This window comes from Pinus tabuliformis, chromosome 1_2 (genome assembly GCF_031772625.1).
Source record: "Pinus tabuliformis cultivar Carrire ecotype Pingquan chromosome 1_2, CPIR1, whole genome shotgun sequence".
Classification (NCBI taxonomy): Eukaryota; Viridiplantae; Streptophyta; class Pinopsida; order Pinales; family Pinaceae; genus Pinus; species Pinus tabuliformis.
Window position 1 is genome coordinate 844,373,821 of NC_142298.1, and position 24,622 is coordinate 844,398,442.

General features: G+C 38.0%; 1 protein-coding gene across 1 annotated transcript; it reads right to left on the reverse strand.

Annotated features, from left to right (window-relative positions):
* Positions 1–23,790: 23,790 nt before the first annotated feature.
* On the reverse strand, positions 23,791–24,351 carry LOC149208583 (uncharacterized). Its single transcript, XM_089398385.1, has one exon. The coding sequence runs from the start codon at positions 24,349–24,351 to the stop codon at positions 23,791–23,793; it is 561 nt and encodes a 186-aa protein (XP_089254511.1).
* Positions 24,352–24,622: the final 271 nt, after the last annotated feature.

Below are 24,622 nucleotides of genomic sequence, written 5' to 3' on the forward strand. Positions count from 1 at the left end.
TCTGCGATCACATCACATCACAGGAAAACAGAGAACGTAGTGAGGCAATAGGTTGTGAATGCGATTTGTGATATGCGATAATATCGCATCGTCGCGTCGGGAAAAATTCAAGAGAACACATGGAGACAATGGTCATGAATGCGATTTGCGATCTGCGATGAGATCGCATCGTAAGGGGAAAATAGTGATGCAGTTGAAATTATCATTTCAACATTCCCCTTTAATTTCAACTGCTGGGTCATCAGTCATACCCAGACATTTCCTCAAATACTCAAAACTTTTCTGTCCCAAAGGCTTGGTCAGAATGTCTGCAACCTGTTCCTGAGTTCTGCAATGTTGTAAAACAATTTCACCATCGTTCACCAATTCTCTGATGTAATGGAACTTTGTATCAATGTGTTTCGTTCGCTTGTGAAACACAAAATTTTTGGACAACGCTATAGCTGACCTAGTGTTGCAAAAAATGACTGTTGCTTTTGCCTGCTCTTGGCCTAAGCTCCTTAGCATTCTTCTCATCCAAACCGCTTGACACGCTGCTGCTGTAGCTGCCACATATTCTACCTCTGCTGTAGACAATGCCACAATGGGTTGTTTCTTGGAAGCCCATGAAATTGCTCCTGAACCCATGTGAAAGAGATAACCGGATGTGCTTTTCCGATCATCTACACTTCCAGCCCAATCACTATCAGTGTATCCAACTAAATCTGAACCTTCTGAAAAAGTATACAAAATGCCAAATCTTTTTATACCTTTCACATACCTCAGAATTCTTTTTGCTGCTTGCCAATGTTCTTCTTTTGGCCTCTCCATGAATCTGGAAATTAAACTAATAGCAAACATTATGTCCGACCTAGTTGCAGTCAAATACATAAGACTGCCAACTATGCTCTTGTACACGCTAGGATCAAAATCCTTGCTACTATCCTCTTTGCTGAGTTTTAATCCCATTACTGTGGGAGTGATTGCTGCCTTGTTGTCCTGCATATTAAATCTGCCCAACACTTCATTTACACATTTTTCCTGTGAGATAAAAATCCCATTTTCATTTTTTTCTACTTCTATTCCTAAGAAGTATCTCAGCAAACCCATGTCAGTCATCTCAAATTTTTCTTTCATGACTGATTTGAAATTTTTAATGAGGTAGTCATCATTACCTGTAAAAATCACATCATCAACATACAACACTACAATTAAAATTTTACCATCCTTTTCTTTGATGTAGACAGTGGGTTCTCCCTCACACTTTGAAAATTCATTTTCCAGTAGATAGGAATCTATCCTACTGTACCACGCTCTTGGCACTTGCTTCAGCCCATAAAGAGCTTTCTTCAATCTGCACACTTTGTTCTCTTGGCCTTTCTTTTCATAGCCTGGAGGTTGTTCAACATAAACCTCTTCCTTTAACACTCCATTTAGGAATGCTAACTTTACATCCATTTGGTAAACTTTCCACTTGTTTTGTGCTGCTATGGACAACACTGCTCTCACGATTTCCATTTTTGCAACCAGTGCAAAAGTCTCCTCATAATCTCTCCCATACTGCTGCTTGTATCGCTTGACAACAAGTCTTGCCTCATGCCTTTCTATCTTGCCTTCAGCATTGCTCTTGGTCTTGTAGACCCATTTAACTCCAATGACTTCTTTACCTTTTGGTAGTTCAACCAAATCCCATGTCTTGTTTCTTTCTATGGCATTGATCTCCTCATCCATAGCTTCTATCCATTTCTTATCATTGATTGCATCTTCAAAATGAACAAGGTCATCAACATGACAATACAAAGCAAACAAGGAATTCATTCCTTCATCATAAATATCACTTAAATTTCTGAATTTCTTACCTCTTTCACTCGGTGTGCAAGTTCTTGAAGACGCACTTGAATTTCCTCCTTGTGGTGTGCTTGGAGAATCACTTTCATTTCTCCTCAAGGGTGTCTCTTGCTGTCCTTGTGTTGGTACTGCTGTTTGGGGATGCATTTCAGCCATCTCCTCATCATCTTCATCATGAGACAAATAGTTTTTAACATTAACTGTTTTCTCTATGCTTCCATCCCAAGCTTCCTCCTCAATGAATTGAACATCTCTACTCACAAAAAACTTCTTGGTAGATGGGATATACAACCTATAAGCTTTGGATTCCTCACTGTATCCAAAGAAAATACATTTCTCCCCTTTGCTGTCCAACTTCTTCCTTAGCTAATCAGGAATGTGTGTGTAGGCCACACATCCGAAAAATTTCATGTGGGTGACTCCTTGCTTTCTCCCACTCCATGCTTCTTCCGACACTTTGTTCATCACTGCTTTTGTAGGAAACCTATTCAAAATATACACTGCACAATGTACAGCTTCAGCCCAATAATCATTTGGCAAATTCTTTGTCTTTAGCATACTCCTTGCCATATCCATGATGGTCCTATTCTTCCTTTCAGCAACTACATTTTGCTGCGGAGTGTACCTTGCTGTAAACTGCTTATGAATTCCATTTTCTCTACAAAACCGTAGGAATTCTTTGGAGATATACTCACCTCCTCTGTCAGTTCTCAAAACTTTGATGTGCAGCCCACTTTGATTTTCCACAAGTTCTTTGAAATTTCAAAATTTTTCAAACACTTCACTTTTGTTTTTCAGAAAATAAGCCCAAGTTTTTCTGGTGAAATCATCAATAAAAGTTAGTACATAAAGGCTACCTACAAGTGATGGAGTTTGCATCGGTCCACATAAGTCTGAGTGGACAATTTCTAAGGGTGCTTTTTCCCTTATGCTTTTCCCTGATGGAAAACTTTCTCTGTGTTGTTTCCCCAAGATACAACCTTCACAAAGGCGGTCTGGTTTCTCTATCAATGGTAATCCTCTTACCATTCTTTTTCGGCTCAACAAATTAAGACCTCCAAAGTTGAGATGTCCAAATCTCAAGTGCCACAACCAATTTTCATCCTTTGGTTGGCTTTGGAAAGCCTCTTGTGTCACTGCTGCAATTTCTTTATTTTTCAAATTTTCCCTTATTCTGAGAGGGAACATTCTATTCCTCGTCATCTTCACTTCAACAATACATATTTTGTTGGGTGCTCTATCCATGATGGTGCAAACATCATTCACAAAGAAAACATTGTAACCCTTTTGAACGAGCTGTCCAATACTCAAGAGGTTACACTTCATTCCAGGAACATAATATACATCTGCTATGGTTTTCCTTTCTCCTTTCTTTGTAAATATTTTAACTTCTCCTTTACTCGTAACAGAAATTTTACTATCAGTCCCAAGTGTTACTTGTGATTTCACACTCTGATCTGAAGCAAAAAACAGGGCTATGTTTCCTGTCATATGGTTACTACAAGCGGAATCTAGAAACCATATATCATCACTGTTTGTTTCAGCCAAATTACAAGCTAAAAGGACATTATCTTGGCTGATATTTTCTCTAGTGATATTTGCACTAGATCTATTATTCATATCATGCTATTTCTTCTTACATTCATTGGCATAGTGCCCATATTTTTTACAATAATAACATTGGACATTGGATTTTTCATACCTTTGTCCTTCAACATGATGTTGTTCACTTTGTTGGCTGCTGCCTTGGCCTTGGTTCTGATTTGGATTGCTGCCTCTTCCTTGAGCATTTGATGGACTGTTTCTTCCACCTTTGTTTTGGCTTCTGCCTCTTCCTCTCTTGCTTCCTCTGCCTTGACCTCTTCCTCTTCCAAAGGGCATCTGGGTCTTGAAGGCATGCTCTAGAGATGAGTTTTCATTTCTACTCAACCTCTGCTCATGTGTTATCAGTGATGCATGAAGTTCATCAACTGAAAAGTTTGAGAGATCCTTTGTCTCTTCTATGGTGGTGACAATCACATGGAACTTTGAGGGTAGGCTCCTCAATAGTTTCTCCACAATCCTCCTTTCTTCAAGAACTTCTCCATGAGTCCTTATTTGTGTGACCAGACCAATCACATGTGTGAAGAATGAGTCAATATTGTCTGACTCCTTCATGCAAAAATTCTCAAAATCTCTTCTCAGCAACTGTAGTTTTGCTGTCTTCACTTTCTCCATACCTTGATAGGTTGTCTTGAGAGTTTTCCATGCTTCTTTGGATGTCTTGGCTACTGCTATCCTTGGAAACACACTCTCATGCAATGCTTGATACAAGAAGAAGAGGGCTTTTGAATCCTTCTTCTTGTAGCTCTTCAACAGATCCTTCTCTGCCTGAGTTAGATTATTAAACTCATTTTCATCTGCTAGTTCTTTAAAACCATCTTCAACTATTTCCCATAAGTCTTGGGAAGCAAACAAGGCTTTCATTGTTATTGCCCAATAGTCATAATTTTTGCCATCAAATAGTGGGAGCTGCATACCCATGCTATTGCTGGTGCTTGTGCTAGCCATTCTTGCACTTTAAACTTGGATTCTTTTGCTGAGTCTTCGCTCTACTATAGAAGCTGCTGCAGCAAGAAATCTTGCTTCAGCTTCTTTGACACCTTCAAAGAGCCTGGATCTGCTTTGATACCACTTGTTGGAAATTTCAGGTGATTTCAAACACAAAAGACCAGAGAATAATACTCTGTTTTTACCACACAGGATCTTAACACAGTGGAAACAACAAAAAAAATGTTTTGCTGGAGAACAAGGTTTTCAACAACACACACAAAAAAACTTGTATTCATTAAAAGATTGTTGTTACAAAAGATTTGTCTTCCTCTATCAGAGGGATTACAACAACACTGCTGTGTTCTCTTTTCTTTACGCTGTTGTGTTTTGCACTGCTGTGCTCTAACTCTCTCTCTCTCTCTCGTTACATTGTTGTTCTGGGTATATATATCATCTATTACAAAAAAAATCTCTGCTAGGTTATGCGTGGAGGTGTCTTGATGAACCACCAACCACATTTACAATCTAAGATGGGCCTCTGACACAAATCGGCCCTTTCTGGTGCTCTGCTGGGGTAGACGCAGTAAACAGTAAATGAAACCCATAACCTGTTAATGCTTTTAGCTGCTCGAGGCGCGTCCTTCTTGGTCTCGACCATTCTTCTTCTTTAATGCTGTTGGTGAGCAGTTATGGCGCAAAGCCTTCTTTCTTCTTCGGGAACACAAAAGATAGATTAAAACATAAATAAGGCATGGCGGTGGCGAACACAAGCCAGAACAAATCTCAGCCGTCAGATCTTACAGATGAATGGCGGGATCGCATCACAAAACGAAAACGTTATCGGGGATGAGGCGAGGTGAGAAGCGGCGATGTGCGATGTGCGATGATATCGCTTCGCAATATCACAATTGGCGGATACAAAGGCGGAGGGCTTAACGCACAATGGGCAAAAGTTTGCGATCTGCGATCGCATCGCATCACAGGATCGCTTCACAGGAAAACAGAGAACGTAGTGGGGCAACAGGTTGTGAATGCAATTTGTGATATGCGATAATATCGCATTGTCGCATCAGGAAAATTTCAAGAGAACACACGGAGACAATGGTCATGAATGCGATTTTGCGATCTGCGATGAGATCACGTCGCAAGGGAAAAATAGTGATGCAGTTGAAATTATCATTTCAACATAATGAAACTAGTTTTGCACAATCTGTCATGCATTGTACCGTTACTGGGAAATGATGACGACAAGGCATATGTCTCAAATCGAATTCTGCAACTTCCTAACAGCGCTTCGCCCCATTCTTTTACCATAAAAGAATACAACTTTTTGAGTGCTATTAATAGACATGATTTGCACTGTCCTATCGACAAATCTCTCTAGCATTCCACCAAACCAAAAACACTGTGCCTTTCAAAGAAAGAGGAGGTAGCGAATTCTGCAGCTAATCCCTTGCTTGCGAGATTGCAATTTTCATTAGTCAGTGGACGACGGAGATCGATGAGCCTAATTCTGAAAACCAGCTCGATTATCCTTCACAGTCTAGGAATTGTGGAGAATAGAAATGACATCGGCATCCCTAAATATACTTAATAATTCAATATAAAAACTTCTACCTAATTCCAATAAAATAGAATAAAATAAATTAAAAACCACCAATGAATATACCTAATAATTCAATATAAAACCTTCTACCGAATTCCAATATATCCCAATCTAGCTACTCCATCCAATTTCAATACATACCATTATATTTAACATATTGAAAGAAATTTGAAACATATATTACAAGTGAACAAGTCCTAAGAATCAAAGGGATGGTCGGAGAATAGATAGAGTTATACTGTTTAGTGTAAATCTATTGGTATTAAAAAATCTTATCATATCAATTTTCAGAATTAAAAAAATTACAAATTCTACTATTAGACACTAAAATAAATAATATTAGATATATTCAAATATGTACAAGTTTATTCGTTCAAAGTTTTTTGAGTATTCAAGAATTGAACCAGTTACAAAACACATCGAATCTCCTACAACAACATATCTTATATTGAATCTAAAGGTATTATACATCCAAATTGTAATATCTATTGTGGAATTCGAAGATAAGATATTTTGTAAATGTTAGACCATGCTTCTCTATAAAACCAATAACTTGTGACATAACCAATACAAGTTATAAGGGTTATTGGTGATCTATTTGAAACTGAGCATCCAAATTAAAGAAATATATATCTTCTCTTTGTCGTTTATTGTGAAATTCAAAATATATCTTTGAAAGAGGTGTCATATGGTAGCATCTAAATCCTTTTAACACTATGAAATGAAAATTCAAGTTTTGAGGCATACTTAGTTGTGTTAGGCCCCTACATTAGTAGTATAGGGATGAATCCAACCAGATTGGATAAACAAAGCAAGGGATGAATGGAAGAAGGATGAAGAAGTATGGTCACTCATTCAAAAGTTGCAGAAGATCCCAATTCAAACAATATTGCCAGAACTTGAAGAGGAAGGAAAAATCGTATTGGAACCTGGAGCAGTCATAGAAACAAGAACCCGATCACTATGAAATTGATCAATTTCAAAGTATCTCATCAAGTGGAAGAACTTACGAGCTGAAGATTCCACATGGGAGGACAAGAATTTTATACAGAAGCATCAAGAACTACTCAAGCATTGAGGACACTCTCTTTGAAGGAGAGGGGCATCTTAGGCCCCTATACTACTAGTGTAACCCCTTATTGTTATTAGTACAACCCCCTTCTTATATTGTTGTACCCATGTAGTCCCCATATTGTTATTATTGTGCCCCATAGAAGCCCACTATTGTTATTATTGTGCCCTTACATTATTATTGTTATGTCCGTTCTGATTATATTATGACCGCTTAGACTCCTATATATAGAAAGGAGGTCTTTTCATTTGTATCATCCAAGAATTGTTCATTTGTGTAATGTAAAGGAGGTTTCCCCCTCGAAGAGGCTGAATTCTAAGGCGTTGATCTATCTTTTCTGTCATTTTGCGAGTTGGTTTCCTAACAATTTGAGTTTTGAAGCACACATGTACAATATTTGAAGCACAAGTATCTGATATTTGTAGCATCTATAGTTCTATTTCTTAGGATAATAAAATCTAAATGCTGAGGCACTCATGAAATTTGAGTTATGAAGTCTTGAAACTCTTATATTTGAAGTTCTTGAAGCATGTAAAAAAATATTTGAGGTACTAGTCAATACATAAGGTTTTGTGACACTTCTACAAGGTATTTGAAGCTCTCTATAGCGACAAGTTTTGAAAATTCAAGATATCAATGATGACATTAAGTATGAGGTCCATCTAAAACTATATTGTTGGGTGTGGAGCCTAATTATCTTCTTTAATGAGAGGTATCGTCCCATTGGACCACAGTTTGTAATGTGGTGGCAACGCTGCCCATAAATGTGCACCTTGAGGGGGGTCCAAGGGGGCGACAATGATTATTTGGAGCACCTCCCCACCGGGCGGGGGATCAGGGGAAGTGCCCCTGAAGCTAAAAATAGATGTAAAATTACCTTGTAAAATGTTGTAATTTCATAGTCAATCTCAGCCGTTCATTAGGCAAACATCTGATGGTAGAAGTTATGTTTAATTATGGGTTTTTGGCCCTATAAGGCAACCCTTAGCTCTATATATGAGCGAATTGTATTGCGTCTATGTAGATTTGTATTCTAAGTGAGAAGAGAGAGGAGATTGTGTGAAATCAAAGAGGGAATTAGAGTGAATCTATTCTAGGTTGTATCTCTTCAGTTTGCTGGATAATATAAAAGGAAGGACCAACCATTTCTCTGTGGACATAGCCCAAATTGGGTGAAACACGTATATCTGTGTCTCTCTTGTTTTATGTGTTTATATTTCTACAATATATTTTATGTGTGTCATTGATCTGTAATATATAATTTTCTAACATATATAAGACAACTCAATGCATTTGGGAAACCATCCATTATCTCTAATCAATACGAGTTTGTGCCACTATGATTATATACCTTAGGAAAGAAGGATAAATTTTTATTTGAATGATATAAGTAGGTCTAATTCTCATCATGTATGTTAAAGGAACCAAAACCACATGTCTGAAATTTCTTAGAAGTTTAGAAGATATTATCTCTGCTCAAATACAAGCCATTATCTTTTCTATAGCATTATAGTCTTATATGAATAGTCTAAATCAGTGGAAAAGACTATATATATATATATATATATACACACACACACACACACACACACAAATCCAAACCTATTACAATGGAATTCAAAGTATACTTTATCTCCAATTTATATAATGCTAAGGAAAGTTCAAAATTATTTCTAGACCATGACATAGAAAGTATAAAGTTTCTCTTGTACATCCTGAAGATAATATCTTAGAAGAACCCTTGAGAGGATGAAATAGAATCTTTTCATCCATGCAACAAAACTTGATTGATCTCATCAATAATAAATCTATAACAATTGGTTCATTGAAAAATAATGGTATAGTAGAAGGGACTGAAAAGCAAAAGTATGAGGGGAAATTATGTTACATTCCTTTCAATGCATAAATGACTAATATACTATAAGGACAACCTATCTTAGATGCCAATACACTACCAACAATAAAATGGAATATGGCATCCCAAAGACTAAATTCATCTCTATGGTGTGTAACCTAACTTGAAGAACAAAGAACTGAGATAAATGTGGAAATCATTTAAACACCTGGTGGCAAAGTTATATGGAAAAGTTTGAATGTCTCTTTGAAGTAGCTCTGAGTAACCATGGAGATCAAGTAAAGTTAATAATAGGTACATATAAATCATGTTCATTTGAAATCAATGATAAGTAGTGATGCTATGTTAATGATGCATCATAGAAAGGGTTTGTGTATATATATAATTATCATTTGAAGCCTTTACAAGTGAGATCTAGGAATGAAATGAATGTTATATAGAAATATTTCTAATGATATTTTTAGGGTTTGAAATTTGTAGGTTGAAAGGTCTTGAGGACTTTTGGCATGTATGGTTTATGAACCCTAACATCTTTTAATAAAAAAGAACCATAGGAGAAGAAACTTATCTTATCATATCCATTATTACAGGTCAATCTAACTCTTGACTTTTAATGTGAGAACAAGGTTGGTGAACATGTCCTAGATTAAGAGGGAGCTAATTCTTCTAAGAAAATATGTAATTTATATCTCCTTGCTTATTTTTGTGCCTTGTCCTTTTTATTCTTTCATGGTAATATAATAAAGGTTGTAGTTCAAGGCATGTTCTATAAAAATCTTGACTAACAGACGAAATATTTGAAAAAATGTTGCATAGCATGAAGAGTATGAAGGAACAAGTAGTTTTGTGTATGCATAAAAGAAGACAACATGATGGCATTAAGTTCACTTACCTCATATGGATAAAGGGAGTTGTAAATATCTTAATGGACATGATATTAATTGAACCTTGGCACTGGGCAGAAAGCCTAGAGAAGCCCGTGATAAAAAATGATGATGATTGTTCTATGGAAATAGCCTTAGCTTAATGAGAAGATGAAGAGTTATAGTAGTTCATTGGTTTGTTCTAGGAACTGTTAAGTCCCTATAATACTAGTGATTACTCCATTACTATTGTAGTTGTATCCCTTATTAATATTGTTGTGCCCCTATTGTCCCCATACTGTTATTACTCTGCCCCATAGAATCCATCTACTATTATTTTTGTGCCTTTATATTATTATTGTTAGTTCGGTTGGGTTATATTGTGACTCCTTAGACTCCTATATATAGAAAGGAGGTTTTGTCATTTGAATCATCAAAGAATCATTCATTTGTGTAATGTAAACGAGGTTACCCCCTCGAAGAGGTTGAATTCTAAGGTGTTGATCTATCTTTTCTATCTTTTTGTGAGTTGGTTTCAAATCATTTGGTATCAGAGCTTTGGATTACAGGGTTTCGTTGCTCCAAATAGGTCATCATGGAATTTTCGCTATAGCTTTTTTTATGCGATGTTTCAGAAGCAAAAAAACCCCATTTTAGATGAAATCGGACTGAAACTTGGGTCCGAATTTCAAAGCTTTTCACACTATATTTTTGGAGATATGATTTGAGGAAGTTGGTCTTTTTGTAGACTCTTGAATTACATTCCAAACAGCTGACCTGGGGAAAATCGTCATAACTTTCTCTCTGAGAATCGGATTGAAATTTCGTAAGAAGGTACAAAAAGAGGACAAACTGTAGTTTCTTGTACATATTTTCAGAGCCAAAGGTCAAAACAGGGACACATGGCACGTTGTACAAGTTCAGTCTAATGAACAAGTCTATAATCAGGTCACTGTGGGAGATTTGGCATAACTCTTCCTTGGAGAATCCAATTTTGATCAGACTAGTGGCATTGGAAAGAGGACACAGAGGGCTACTATAGGTTTCAATTTAAGAACTGGATGATCTGAAATTACAGAGATACATCAGAGGCAATATCGAGCTCCTACAAAGTGAAAAAAGGTGTGTAGATTTTTTTAAATTTTTGCTTAAGCTTGGTTTGAAAAATTATTTTGAAGGAATTCAAAGGGCATAGTAGAGCATTATTAACGGTAACTGATGCCCTAAGGAAAGAAAATGCAAACACCTAGTAAGCAACCTGAAAACTCTAGCATGACTTATGAAGAAGAGGAAGAAATTCAACATGATATATCAAAATTACAAGACCAAGTGCAACAAATGTCACTCGCACAAAAAGTAACAGAATCTAAGATGGATCGTTTAAAGAAAGATGTAGAAGCTAAGATAAATGGTGTAGAAGCTAAGATGGACGATTTGAAGATAGATTTGAAGACAGATTTGACAAATTTTCTACAAGAAATACTTACTAATGGTGAAAGGGTGGTAAATGAAACTCATGATGTGAACAAAAGAAATGTTAATCATGATTTCATAGACTCTAATGTTGGATCAAATACCCACCATATTCCAAAAATTGATATGAGGAATTTTGATGGCAAGGATCCCGCAACATGGATATTACAGATGGAACAATTTTTCGATCTCAATAATGTGCAAAACACACAAAAGGTACGTATTGCAACTTTATATTTGGAACCAAATCAGTTTGTATGGTATCAATGGCTTTGCTCTCATAAACAAATTATCACTTGGGCAATTTTTATGGAAGAATTGACAGCACATTATGAGGATACAAAAAGAAACACCTTTTTTAGCCAATTGATAAGTCTCAAACAAAAGGGTTCAATAATGGAGCACATTGAGGAGTTCCAAAAGTTGAACATAAGGGTAAAAAATATTCCAGAGCAACATAGGATTGATGTGTTCATAGGGACTTTAAAGGATAATATCCAACATTATGTTCGCCTTTGGGAACCTGATTCATTACAGAAGGCATTTAGGTTAGCAAGAAAAATGGAAAGCCAAATTATGGCAACCAGGAAGCATACCACTCACAACTATAAAGATGAAAGTGTTGTTGCCCTTAGTCTTCCACAACCTATAAGGTTGACACCACAACAATTGGAAGAAAAAAGAGCAAAAGGGCTTTGTTACAGTTGTGATAGCAAATCCACTAAAGGTCATAAGTGTGTTGAGAAGAAATTATTCTACATAGATTGTGAAGAGGAAGAAGAAAAGGAGCAAGAAAGGTCAAAAGAAGAGGATATACTCCAGGAAGAAAGCATAGATAAAGAGGAAATGAATCCGACCATATCTTGTAATGCATTGGCTGGAATTACCACTCCTCAAACCATCAAGATAGAAGGACAAATCAAGAATAAAAAGGTAATAGTGTTGATTGATTCAGGAAGTACCCACAATTTTATTCATTGTAAGATAGCAAAAGAATTGAATTACTTCCTATATCTAGCACCAGAGTGTCAAGTAATGGTTGCAAATGGAGGAATGATAAATTGCTCTGGAAAGTGCCATAATATCAAGCTATCCATGGGAGAATATGTATTGACTAGCCGAATGCTTTCCATTCCAATGGGAGGTGTTGATGTTGTACTAGAAGCCCAATGGTTACAATCCTTGGGTACAATAGCTTTTAATTTTCATGAAATTTTTTGCGGAAGGAAAGGAAGTTGAATTAAGGGGTATTGCAGGGAAACTGGGAAAGATAATCAACTCTAACAGTATGACAAAGCTTCTAAAAAAAGAACAAAGAGGTGTAATTGCACAATTATATTCACTAGATGTTTCCACATTGAAATCATATATTTCTCCAAATCTCCAAAAAGTCTTGGACAATCATTCCAAGGTATTTGAGACTCCCAAAGGTCTCCCACCTATTCGTGATCATGATCATGCTATTCATCTAATTCCAGGAAGTGTTCCTCCAAACATCAGGCCGTACAGATATCCTTATTCCCAAAAGAGTGAAATTGAACGTATGGTTGTAGAAATGTTAGAGGCTAGTATAATTCAACGTAGTCAAATTTCTTTCTCTGCTCCAGTAGTATTGGTGCACAAGAAGGATGGATCATGGTGCATGTGTCTGGATTATAGGGACCTCAACAAGCTCACTATTAAACATAAGTTTCCCATTCCTGTCATTAATGAATTACTGGATGAATTGCATGGATCAATTTACTTCACCAAGTTGGATCTTCGTTCAGAATATCATAAAATCAAAATGCAGACTAAAGACATTCCAAAAAAAACATTTAGAACTTATGAGGGTCATCATGAATTTTTGGTCATGCCTTTTGGCCTTACCAATGCACCTTCTACATTCCAAGGTTTGATGAATTCCATTTTCAAACCCTTCCTTAGAAAAGTTGTGTTAGTATTTTTTGATGATATACTAATCTACAACAAATCTTGGAAGGATCATGTTGAACATGTTGATCGGGTGCTACAACTATTGGAGGAGAAAAAATTATATGCAAAAAGATCCAAATTTTTCTTTGGAGTACAAGAGGTGGAATATCTGGGTCATATTGTATCTCATGAAGGAGTTAAGGTAGACCCTAGAAAAATTAAATCCATTAAGGAATGGAAAATCACCACATCCATAAAGCATCTGTGAGGATTTCTCGGGTTGACGGGGTATTATCGCAAGTTTGTTAAGAATTATGGGAGAATAGCAGCACCTCTAACAAAATTATTAAAGAAAGATGCATTTTCATGGACTCCAGAAGGAACAAAAGCCTTCAAACATCTAAAAGAGGTAATGTGCCAAGCACCGGTCTTAGCTACACCGGACTTCACAAAAACCTTTATTATGGAATGTGATGCTTCAAGAAATGGAATTGGTGTTGTTTTAATGCAAGATGAAAGACCCATTACTTTTGAAAGTCGTCCAATCAGGCGAAAGTTTTTATATAAAGCTATTTATGAGAAGGAAATGTTGGAAATACTACATGCACTTAAGAAATGGTGACCCTACCTAATGGGAAGACACTTCAAGGCAAAAACGGATCATGATAGCCTTAAATAATTTTTAGAAAAAAAATTATCCTCTGAAGAGCAACAAAAGTGGGTCACAAAGATGTTGGGTTATGACTTTGAAATCGTCTACAAAAAAGGGAAGCAAAATGTGGTGGTAGATGGACTGTCAAGAAAGGATGAGGACGTGGAAGCATTGTTGTGCACCATTTCTATTATCTAACCAGATTGGATAAATGAAGCAAGGGAGGAATGGAAGAATGATGAGGAAGTGTGGGAACTTATTTGAAAGTTACAACAATATTCCAGTACATCTAATACATTTAGCTGGAAAAATGATTCGTTATGGTACAAAGATCGCTTATACCTCTGTAAGAATTCCTAACTCAAACAAAATATTCTTATGGAATTGCACACTTCTCCTTTAGGAGGGCACTCAGGATTTTTAAAAACTTACCATAGGGTTAAGAAGGAATTTTTTTGGGATGGCCTTAAATCAGATATTCGAAAGTTTGTGGCGGAATGTTTGGTTTGCCAACAAAATAAAGTTGAAACAATTAAGACCCAAGGTCTATTACAACCTTTATCCATTCCAAGCCAACGTTGGGAGGAGGTTTCAATGGATTTTATCACAGGTTTACCCAAGTTTGAGGGAAAGAGTGTCATCATGGTGATAGTTGACAGACTTACCAAGTATGCACACTTTTGTCATTATCACATCCATTTAAAACTAGTACAGTTTCTACTGCATTTATGGAAACAGTTCAAAAGCTACATGGAAACCCAAAGATTATTGTAAGTGACAGAGATCCCATTTTCACTGGAAATTTTTGGACAGAATTATTTTCTTGTCTCAGTACTCAGTTAGCCCATAGCTCATTTTATCATCGTCAATTTGATGGGCAAAATGAGATAGTAAAAAAATGTTTGGAAGGATATCTTCGTTGCTTTGTATCTGATAAATAGACACAATGGGTGAAATGGTTGCCTCTGGCGGAATGGTGGTATAACACTTCCTTCCATACAACAACAAAAATGACCCCATTTATGGCACTTTATCAATATCATTCACCATCCATCACATAATATTTAAGAGAAAATTCTAAGGTTCAAGCAGTGGAACATCACATCGAGCATCAACAACAAGTCCTCCAACTCTTAAAGGATAACCTCGTGTTGGCGCAAAATAGAATGAAACAACAGGCAGATCAACATCGTAGTGAAAGAAGTTTTGATGTAGGTGATTGCGTATTCCTATGACTACAACCATATAAACAAATGTCCCTCAAGCAAGCTAAGAAGGATAATAAATTATCACCAAAGTATTATGGTCCGTACAAGGTGTTGCAAAAAATTGGTACTATGGCATACAAATTGGAGCTTCCTGTAGCTTCTCGAGTGCACCCAGTTTTCCATGTTTCATGTTTAAATAAGGTTACAGGCGACAAGCTCCCAGCTCAAACAATATTGCCAGAACTTGACGAGAAAATAGAAATTATAGTGGAACCAGAAGCAGTCACACAAACAAGAACTTGATAGCTACGAAATTCATCAATTTTGGAGTATCTCATCAATTGGAAGAACTTATTCACTGAAGATTCCACATGGGAGTATGAGAATTTTATACAAAAGCATCCAAAACTACTCAAGCATTGAGGACAACAATTTTTTGAAGGAGAGGGGCACGTTAGGTCCCTATAATACTAGTGATTACCCCATTATTATTGTAGTTGTATCCCTTATTAATATTGTTGTGCCCCGATTGTTCCCATATTGTTATTACTGTGCCCCATAGAATCCCTCTATTGTTATTTTTGTGCCTTTATATTATTATTGTTAGGTCCACTGGGTTGTATTGTGACTCCTTAACTCCTATATATAGAAAGGAGGTTTTCTCATTTGAATCATCAAAGAATCATTCATTTGGGTAATGTAAGGGAGGTTGCCCCCTCAAAGAGGTTGAATTCTAAGACGTTGGTCTATCTTTTCTATCTTTTTATGAGCTGGTTTCATAACAAGAACACTATGAAATTAACAATAATGACTTTGATAGATTGGAAGTTGAGGAACATGAAGCATGACTCTGTTGCATAGGAATGTTCACCTCAGAGGGAGTGAGTAGTTGAATTTGACATGAAGAATTCCACTATTTTGATTAAATGATACTTTGTTTTGGATTTGGTTAGGCTCCCTAGAAATAAATATTGCATAAATATATGCAAAGTCTAGAAACATAACAATTGAGATAATGTTTTAGATGATATTGATGTACCTACAAACGTTTGGTTTAATCAAGGAACACATGGATTGTGTGGACAACACTAATGATAGCATGAAAGAATATAAGGTCATAATTGATATTTGTAAAGTTGATATGACTTATTGAAGGTTATGAGGTAGAACTTTGTTATGAAATATAGAAGGCACATGCAAGAAGCTAGGGGAAGATTAGCTCCTTGAGATGATAGATGTACCATTTGATGTCAAAGTTTCATGAAGATTGTTGAAGATCCAACAAAGTCAATGTTCGATATAATGTGATAATGTTAGGAGTCGAAAAGACCTGCAAGCTACTACTAAGATCTCCAGAGAAGATTAAGTAGTTGATGAATGAGACTGAGTTAGAGCTTGTGGTTATGTCTCCCTAGATGAGAGGGAGTAAGGATCTCTTCCCTGGTTGAGAGATGGTTGACACCGTATTATTCATGTTCCATGCACTAGGCCAGGACTAACAACTATAAGTCTATTGAAGTAACTAGTAGGGAGAATGAAGGAATCGATAAGAATCTGCGATCGATACTCCTTGAGGATTGGGAATCCAAGATACGCTAGTACAAAATGGATAATTAGTTACTAAAAAAATGACTAAAATTTGCATATAAACAATCATTTTTCAGTTGGTGACCAATAGTGGCTAATTTACAGTATCTTATAATGCGACCAACTTTTAGCCATTTTTAGCTTATTCATGAATTGGTTGTCTCAATTTTATCATCTAGTAGTATATTTAATCATAAATTTGGTGATTAATTTATTCATTTATTTAGTAGTTAATTGGCACAATTAATGACCAAATACACAACAAAATATACTATTATATGATCACTTGAGAAAACCAATTAATGACCAAAGAAATAAGACCAAAAAGTTGGTTGCATTATAAGACACTATAAATTAGCTACTAATATTCATATATATGAAAAATTTATTCATTGTTTGAAACCAATTAATAACCAATGAAATGTGACTAAATTTTGGTTGTATTATAAGATACTATAAATTAGCTACTAAGAGTCGTATATATGAAAAATTTAGTTATAATTTCTAATCACAATTTTTTTATTTACAATAGTAATTTATATATTTTTGGTAATTTCATATTCATTATATAAATGACTAATTTAGTAGGTCATATTCATTTCATTCAGTTTCATTAGTATAACTCTAAACGACAAATTTAGCCGTATATTCATTTTATTTCTATTCTTTGTTAATCAATATAAATACTAATTTAATAGTTTTAGATTGATTTTATGTGTTCATTATTAATCATCACAAATTAATTCGTATGATTTTACGACTAAATTATGAACATGCTAACAATGTGCATGTTCATCTAATGTGAAAACGCAAAGTTACATATGTTTTTCTTCTAAGTAAAGTTAATCTATTAATATGTAACAAAATATGAGTACAATGAGACTCAAGCCTCAGTAATGCTAAACATTGTTTATCAGAGAATATCTTGACTGCCCCATCATTGGGGAAACCAGTCTGCAAAGGAAAAAAATACCCAAATATGGGATAATAGTCTTTAAGACAGGAAAAAACAAAACAAGAGAAGTTCCAACGGGACAAACATAAACCCAGAAAATTTCTAGTAGAACAATCATATCATAAAAAGACCAGTCAGAAAAGGAGACATCAGCTAGTGACACCTGGCTGCAATGCGTCATCATTTGAACTTGTCTAGGACAGGTATCTCTTCAACTAGACACGCATACTGATCCCAATCATCCTCCTCCTCTGACACGCTGCTTTGTGGCCGACACGCAGGTTGGACGCCACCAGAGCTGCTAGCAGCTGCATGCGGAGCCAACGCGTCAGTCATGCTACCACCTAGTGGTCATGTGGCTCCAAAACGTCCTTTCACTGCATGTTGACCGCCACCCATGGCATTGCCATGCAGAACACCCATTTCATCATCCAGAAGATGCTTTCTAGTATCTTGGCCATTCCTGTGTCTGTGAGCCTCCTCTTGCTGCACTTCAGTACTTCCCGCCGAGGCGGCTTGCAGCTCTTTTTCTTTAGTGAAAATGATGGTGATGGTGGTAGTAATCACCGGTCGGTTCAGGTTGCTGCGGAATCTGAAATGGGTCGAGTGGGGAGTTGGGTGAGGGGGCAAAGGGAAGTTGGCAGTGTGAACCGTAACATTGCTTCAACAACCACCTAGAAACTATTCGCGTCCCCAACCACTGCGGGTATTAGGATACGTGCCCAAAACAGAGCTATGGGGGTAACGAAGTTTATGGGAAGGAGAGGGGGCTGCTGGTTCAGGACTTGGCGTCACCTGAGGTCAGGCAGTACCACCCCGGTTACCCCCTCTACAGCTCCTCGTGCGGTGACGAACCATGACAAAATGCTTGGCCAATTTTCAATGGGAGAAATGCCAAAGGAATTGAGTAGAGGAGGAACAAGGAATGGCTGGGCAGAGGTTAAATAGCAAAGCCTGGAATGAGAATAGTGATGCCCATTGCCAAGATCAACATAGCTCACTAACCAACAATGACTCCCAGTGAGAGTGCAAGAGCAGGGTTCAATAGCTTGGGGCGGGCAATTGCAGTGGATTAGGGGAGGAGGGAAAACAGTATGGCGAGGGGAGTCCATTTCTAGGCACATAATGACCAGTTCTCAGTCCAAGCATTCATTTAATGCTGCTTACAGGTGGCCATGAATTCGGCTCAGACTGGTTTGGGGTGGAACACCGATGGCCATGTAGCTCATCCTCTCACCGCCTTCCATTCTATTATGCATTAATTACCTTGATTGTCACCCGCATCCTGGTGCTCTCCTTCTTCCTATGCATTCTCAATCTTCACTAATTCATTATATTCCTTTAGCTGGGGCATCGTGGCTATAGTGGTTAGTGGGTCTTCCCGATGAATATTCTTAAAATTGACTGCTCTGTGGGTAGAGAGCCATATTCCAATGAGTCCAGTCTTTCCGCTAATCTCCAGATGTTGCCCACTTTGTTTGATGGAGTCCCCTGCAGAATCTTATTCATGATGTTTATTAGGATTTGTGAATCACCTTCAATTATGAGTGGGAAGAAACCATGAGTTTGAGCTAGGAGGAGCCCCTGCCATAACCCTTCTAATTCTGCTGAGTTATTTGTGTCCCATCCGTTTGAACCTATGAAGGTTAGAAGGGGGTCACCCTTATGATCTCTGAAAATTCCACCAAACCCCGCTTTGCCTAGATTTCCTTTCGAGGCTCCATCAAAGTTCAGTTGGATCACATGTTGGGGCGGAGGGAACCATTTGTCTAGTATCTTGCTCTTTGCTGCAGGTTTAGCATGGATTATCAAATCTTGGTTCCACTGTAGATTCCAATTGGCCCAGATATTCTGTTCTTGTGGAAGGAAGGGAAAGTTGTCTTCGTGCCAAGTTTGAAGAAGTAAGGTTTCCCTAAGTTTTTGGCAAACAGCGTTCCAAAGGATTTCCAAAGGTGAGGATTGATCCTTGAAGATGCGTCGGTTCACTCTTTCCATATTTTCCACATGAGAGGGCCTGGGATGAGTTTCCATAAGGAGTTTAGTAATTTTCTCTTGTATGGATTCCATGCCCAATTGCTTACAGTGGTGGTTATGTCTTCTTTGATTCTGCCATCCTTTTGGCATCAAAAACTCACTTTTTCCTAGAGCCTATGTGCTAATGAGCATGAATTCATGAGGTGCAAGGTGGTTTCTTCCTCTTGCTTGCAGTTGGGACATATGGAGGGTCCGTGGAAGTTCTCTTCTGAAGATTGTCCCAAGTGAGGATTTTGTTTTGACGTAGCAACCAAAGGAAAGTGGGTACTTTTGGCCAAATATTAGGGGCCCAAATTTTGTTGCAGAGAGGATCTTTGATTGTGTGATCCTTTATGATTATGTTATAAGCCTCATGCGTGGTAAAATTTCCTCTTGCCTCGTAGCCCCATCTGAGAACATCCTTCTTATTTGAATATGGTATTTTCCTATTGGAGAGCTCCATCCCCAGGATCTGCTGATCGGACTCCATGCCGTGCCTGATGATGTGGGCCATGCTTAGCCATTTCCTGTATCACCGCATTATGGTAGGCCTCCAGTATTGATTGACCTTATCTAGCCTTTGCATTTCCCAATTAGGTATTTGGTGGGGTTTGATCAAATCCTTTAGCTTGGGTTTCTGCTGCCAAGAATCTTCCCAGAACCTTGTAGTTTTACCGTCCCTAACTTCCCAGAAGTTGTGCTGCTAGATTAAGTTCTTGTGTTGCTTAGCTGCATTCCAGATTAGGGATCCTGGGCCAACTTCTGTGAGTCGAATTAGATCTTCTACAGGTCTGTTGTTGGCGTATTTTGTTATCCAGAGGGTAGCCCAAGGAGTGTGCAGCACCATGATCCATTTCCACTAGATGCGTCCTCTCATGATAGCATTGTCGTTATAGGGATCACAAAGCCCTGTGCCTCCTGAGTTCTTTGGAAGACAAACTGTGTCCCATTTTACCAGAGCCCATTTGCGATTCTGTCCCGAGTTGCTCCAAAGAAAGGATCTTTGGAGTTGTTTGATTTCTTTGAGGACCCATTTTGGCACTGCCAGGACAGAAAAGAGATACAACAGTATAGATTGTAATACAGCTTTGATTAAGACTAAGCGACTGGCCATATTGAGGGATCTGTGAGTCCATGAAGAGAGGCGAGCTTCCAATTTTTCTAAGAGCAGGTGCCAAGATGAGTGTTTCAGAGCAGTATCAGTCATGGGAGCTCCCAGATATTTGGATGGGAGTGCAGCTATCAGGAATCCAAGGATACAAGCAATAGAAGCTTGGGTAATAGTAGGGGTATGAAAAAAGAAAATGTGGGATTTAGCCTTGTTGATGTTCACTCCAGAGGCAGCTGAGAAATCAATTAGCAGGGATTTTAATTTGAGAGCTTCCTGGACTAAGGGATGGCCAAAAATCATGTTATTTTCCACGAATTGCTGGTGGATAAAAGCAGGGTAGTTGAGAAAGGAGAGGCCTCTTAATTGCTGGGAATGAAGAGCTTCTTTGATGCTTATACCAAGACCTTCCACCATCATGATGAACAGAAAAGGGGATAGGGGATCTCCCTGTTAGATTCCTCTAGAGGGATGAAAAGGGGAGGACGGAATGCCATTAATCAAAATGTAAAAGAAGGTGGAGGTTATGAGACTCATGACCCATGTAACCCATGGGGGGGAAAACCAAAGGCAATTAGCATCTTTTGAATATAATTCTAGCTTAAGCTATCAAAGGCTTTAGAGAGATCGATTTTAAGAAGCATACCTACTTTTTTAGACTATTTCAAGGAGTGAATGATCTCATGAGTAAGTATGTTTCCATCCATGATCTACCAGCCTTCCACATACCCTAATTGCTCTAGCGATATGAGTAGTGGTAGCAGCAGTTTGAGCCTTGAGGCAATGACTTTGGAGACAATTTTGTAGATGAGATTACACAAAGTGATAGGTTTGAATTTGTCAGGGGTATGAGATTGCACTTCCTTGGGAATGAGGGCGATGAAGGTTGCGTTCATGGAGGGAAGCATCCACCGATTGGTCTTGGATTCCTCAACTACTTGCCAAATCTCCAATTTAATCAGATCCCAGAAGTTGTGGAAAAAGTTGGATGTGAACCCATCAGGCCTAGGTGCTTTTCCTTCTTTTAATTGGTGCATCACATGTTACACCTCTTGTAAAGAAATTGGCCTGAGAAGGAGCTGATTATGTTCCTCGGTTATTACTTTTGGAATAGTCTTGGTTATTTTCTCTATGGCTGCCATCCTATCTGTCTATGGTTCTTGGTGAACTGGCTTGAAGTAGGTGAGAAGTTCTTATTCTATATCTTCGTGATTTTCTACTCTTTCCCCTTGCCTGTTCTAGATGTGAGTGATGGTATTGTTCATTCTCCTTTGAACAGTAGTGTGATGAAAAAAATTTGTGTTTCTTTCGCCTTCCTTAAGCCATCTAACTTTTGATTTTTGTTTCCAAAGTACTTCTTCTTGCTTTGCTCTTTCTGATATTTGTGATTGCAGGTGTTTTTCCTGCTTTGAGAGTTCCTCTGATATTCCTTCCGCGATGATCCTCTACTGTAGTCTTTTCATGTCTTGATATAGAGCATTTTGTGCCTAGAAAATATTGCCAAAATTGGAGTGGTTCCATTGTTTGATTTTGATTTTAAGATTTTTGAGTTTTTGCTGGAATTGATACATTTTTTAGCCTTCCAAAGGTTTGAGGTTGTTCCAGATCGTATTTATTAGGTTTTCAAAATCTCGATGTGACAGCCAGAAAGCTTCAAAGCGAAAAGGCCAATGTGTAGTGTTACCTAGTCTTGTCCATTGAAGCAAAATTGGCCAAGGATATGAGCCTGAGAGAGGCAGGATTGAAGCTGAGAGTTCTCCGCCTAGATGGATTGCATTGTCGGAGAGCAAGAATCTGTTCAATCGAGAGGCTATCTATTGTGAGCCTACTCTTTTATTGTTCCATGTATAAATTCCATCATTAAATGGCATATCAATGAGGCAATTGTTTTGGATGAAGTTTTTTAAATGACTGCTCTCCTTATCTAGTTTATTCCTGCCTCCTCTCTTTTCTTCCAGTTTGGTTATCACATTGAAGTCTCCTGCTGTAATCCAAAGCGGGTGAGTTCTGTCAGCGTTGATCAGAGATAGGGTATTAAATATATCTATCTTGTTCATGGCCTCCTGGGGAAAGTAGACATTAGTTAAGTGACCATGTATATTTGTTCCTATTATGTGGAAGGTAGCTTGAATGAAGTGCTTACTCAAATGAATGTTGGTAAGCATGATGGATTGTTCATCCCAGATTATTGCAACGCCTCTTGAAGCTCCTGAGGCATCCAATGCTACTGCTTTACTACCTGGCCATGCTTTTGCAATGGTTCGGTCCAGAGTTGTAGAGTTACATTTGGTTTCTTGCATGAAGAATATTTGGGGTTTCTCCTACTAGATCATACTATTTATTGATCTGTATTTCTAAGCACTGTTGAGCCCTCTATATTCCATGAAATTATCTTCATGATGAAGTATTGGGAGAGTGTTGTAATACTTTGTAAGCTTGGAATATCTTCCCGATTCCACCAGCATTTCCCCAATGCAGATAGTTCATTGGAGATCCATTTTCCTTCCTCTCTTTTTATTGTCTTTGGTAATGTTTTTGTCATCCCATTGACTTTCAGGCTGTATGCCAAGGGTTCTCTGCTGTTGTGCTTTGGAAAGAATCACTTCCAGGTTTTCTAGCTGCCTTTCTGGAATCTTGTCATAACTTTTTGTCTTACAGGCTTGTTCTAAGCCCAGTATATCCAGATCTCCAATATCTATGATGTTAGGTTCCTCTTCCATTTGTTGGGTTTCACTTGTTTTCTCTGTATTTTCCATTGCAGCTGTGAAAGCGGGTTGCATTTTATCCACATCCATGCCCTGAGGGTTCTATGCTGGGACCAAACTGGGAGAGGAAGAGGTGAGGTCTATGGTTTGTTTAGATTTCTGGGTTTTACTTGAGCCAGTGGGGATGAATTGGGCTTTCGTCTTGGGTGACTCCTCGAAGGGGGTAGGGATTTTGGAGTTGTTTATCTCTGGTTTAGCCAAGGTTTCAAAACTATTACTTGTGGAAGGCATGTAAGAGTTGGCAGTAGGTGTCTTAGGGTTTGAAATAGGTTTTTTGGGGTTCTTTCTGTGATTGGTGACTTTGGTAAAGCCATATAAATCATATTTATCAGAAGAGGTGGGGGGTGAAGTCTTCAGATTTTAAGGGTAGTCGCGGAATAAATGGCCAAGGGCATGGCATTTCCTGCAGCTAAACGGGACATGTTCATAATCTATTGATTGAACCCATTCAAGATCGTCATGGTAAAGAATTACCGCATCTAGAAGAGCTTTGCTGAGATGCATATAGACGCAGATTCGGGCATATGAGGTATATCTTCGGAGTTTAGTCTCCTCTACAATTTTGATGAATTCCCCTAGGCCATTCCCAATATCTTGTAGTGAATCTTCATCCCAGTACTCTAGAGGGAGGGAGTAGAGACGGATCCAAACTGGTGCCCAGCTAAGATCTTCTTTATCTAGATTGAATATTTCAATCCAATCCCTCAGATACAGTCCAGCTGCATTGAAAAAATATGGCCCTCCATCATGGATTCCGTTTCTATCTTCTAGACAGTTGAAAATTGCCGTGAAAAATCCCTTAGGGCCCAACTGTAGGGTAATGTGTCCTTTCGACTTCCACTTAGCTACAATCCAACCATGCAGAGCTTTCTCCATAGGCCAAAAGCCTATAACTTTCCCAATCAAGGCATGATCCTTCATGTACTGGATTTGAGCATTGATCTAGTTGCTTGGGAGCTCAATCTTAGGTCTTTCAGCTGCAACCAGCTTACAGGTGGCCGATGTCACTTTGGGATTCTCATTGTCAGTCATCTTGTATATTTGCGTATCCTGTCCTGCTCTCATTTCATCCTGTACAGTTTGCCTGAAAACTTCCTTATGCATTTGAGTGTTTTCATTTCCATTGGGGGGAGGCACCTGTCCTCCCCTTGAGGGAGACTCATTATTCGCGCGCCACTCCTTGTCACTTATG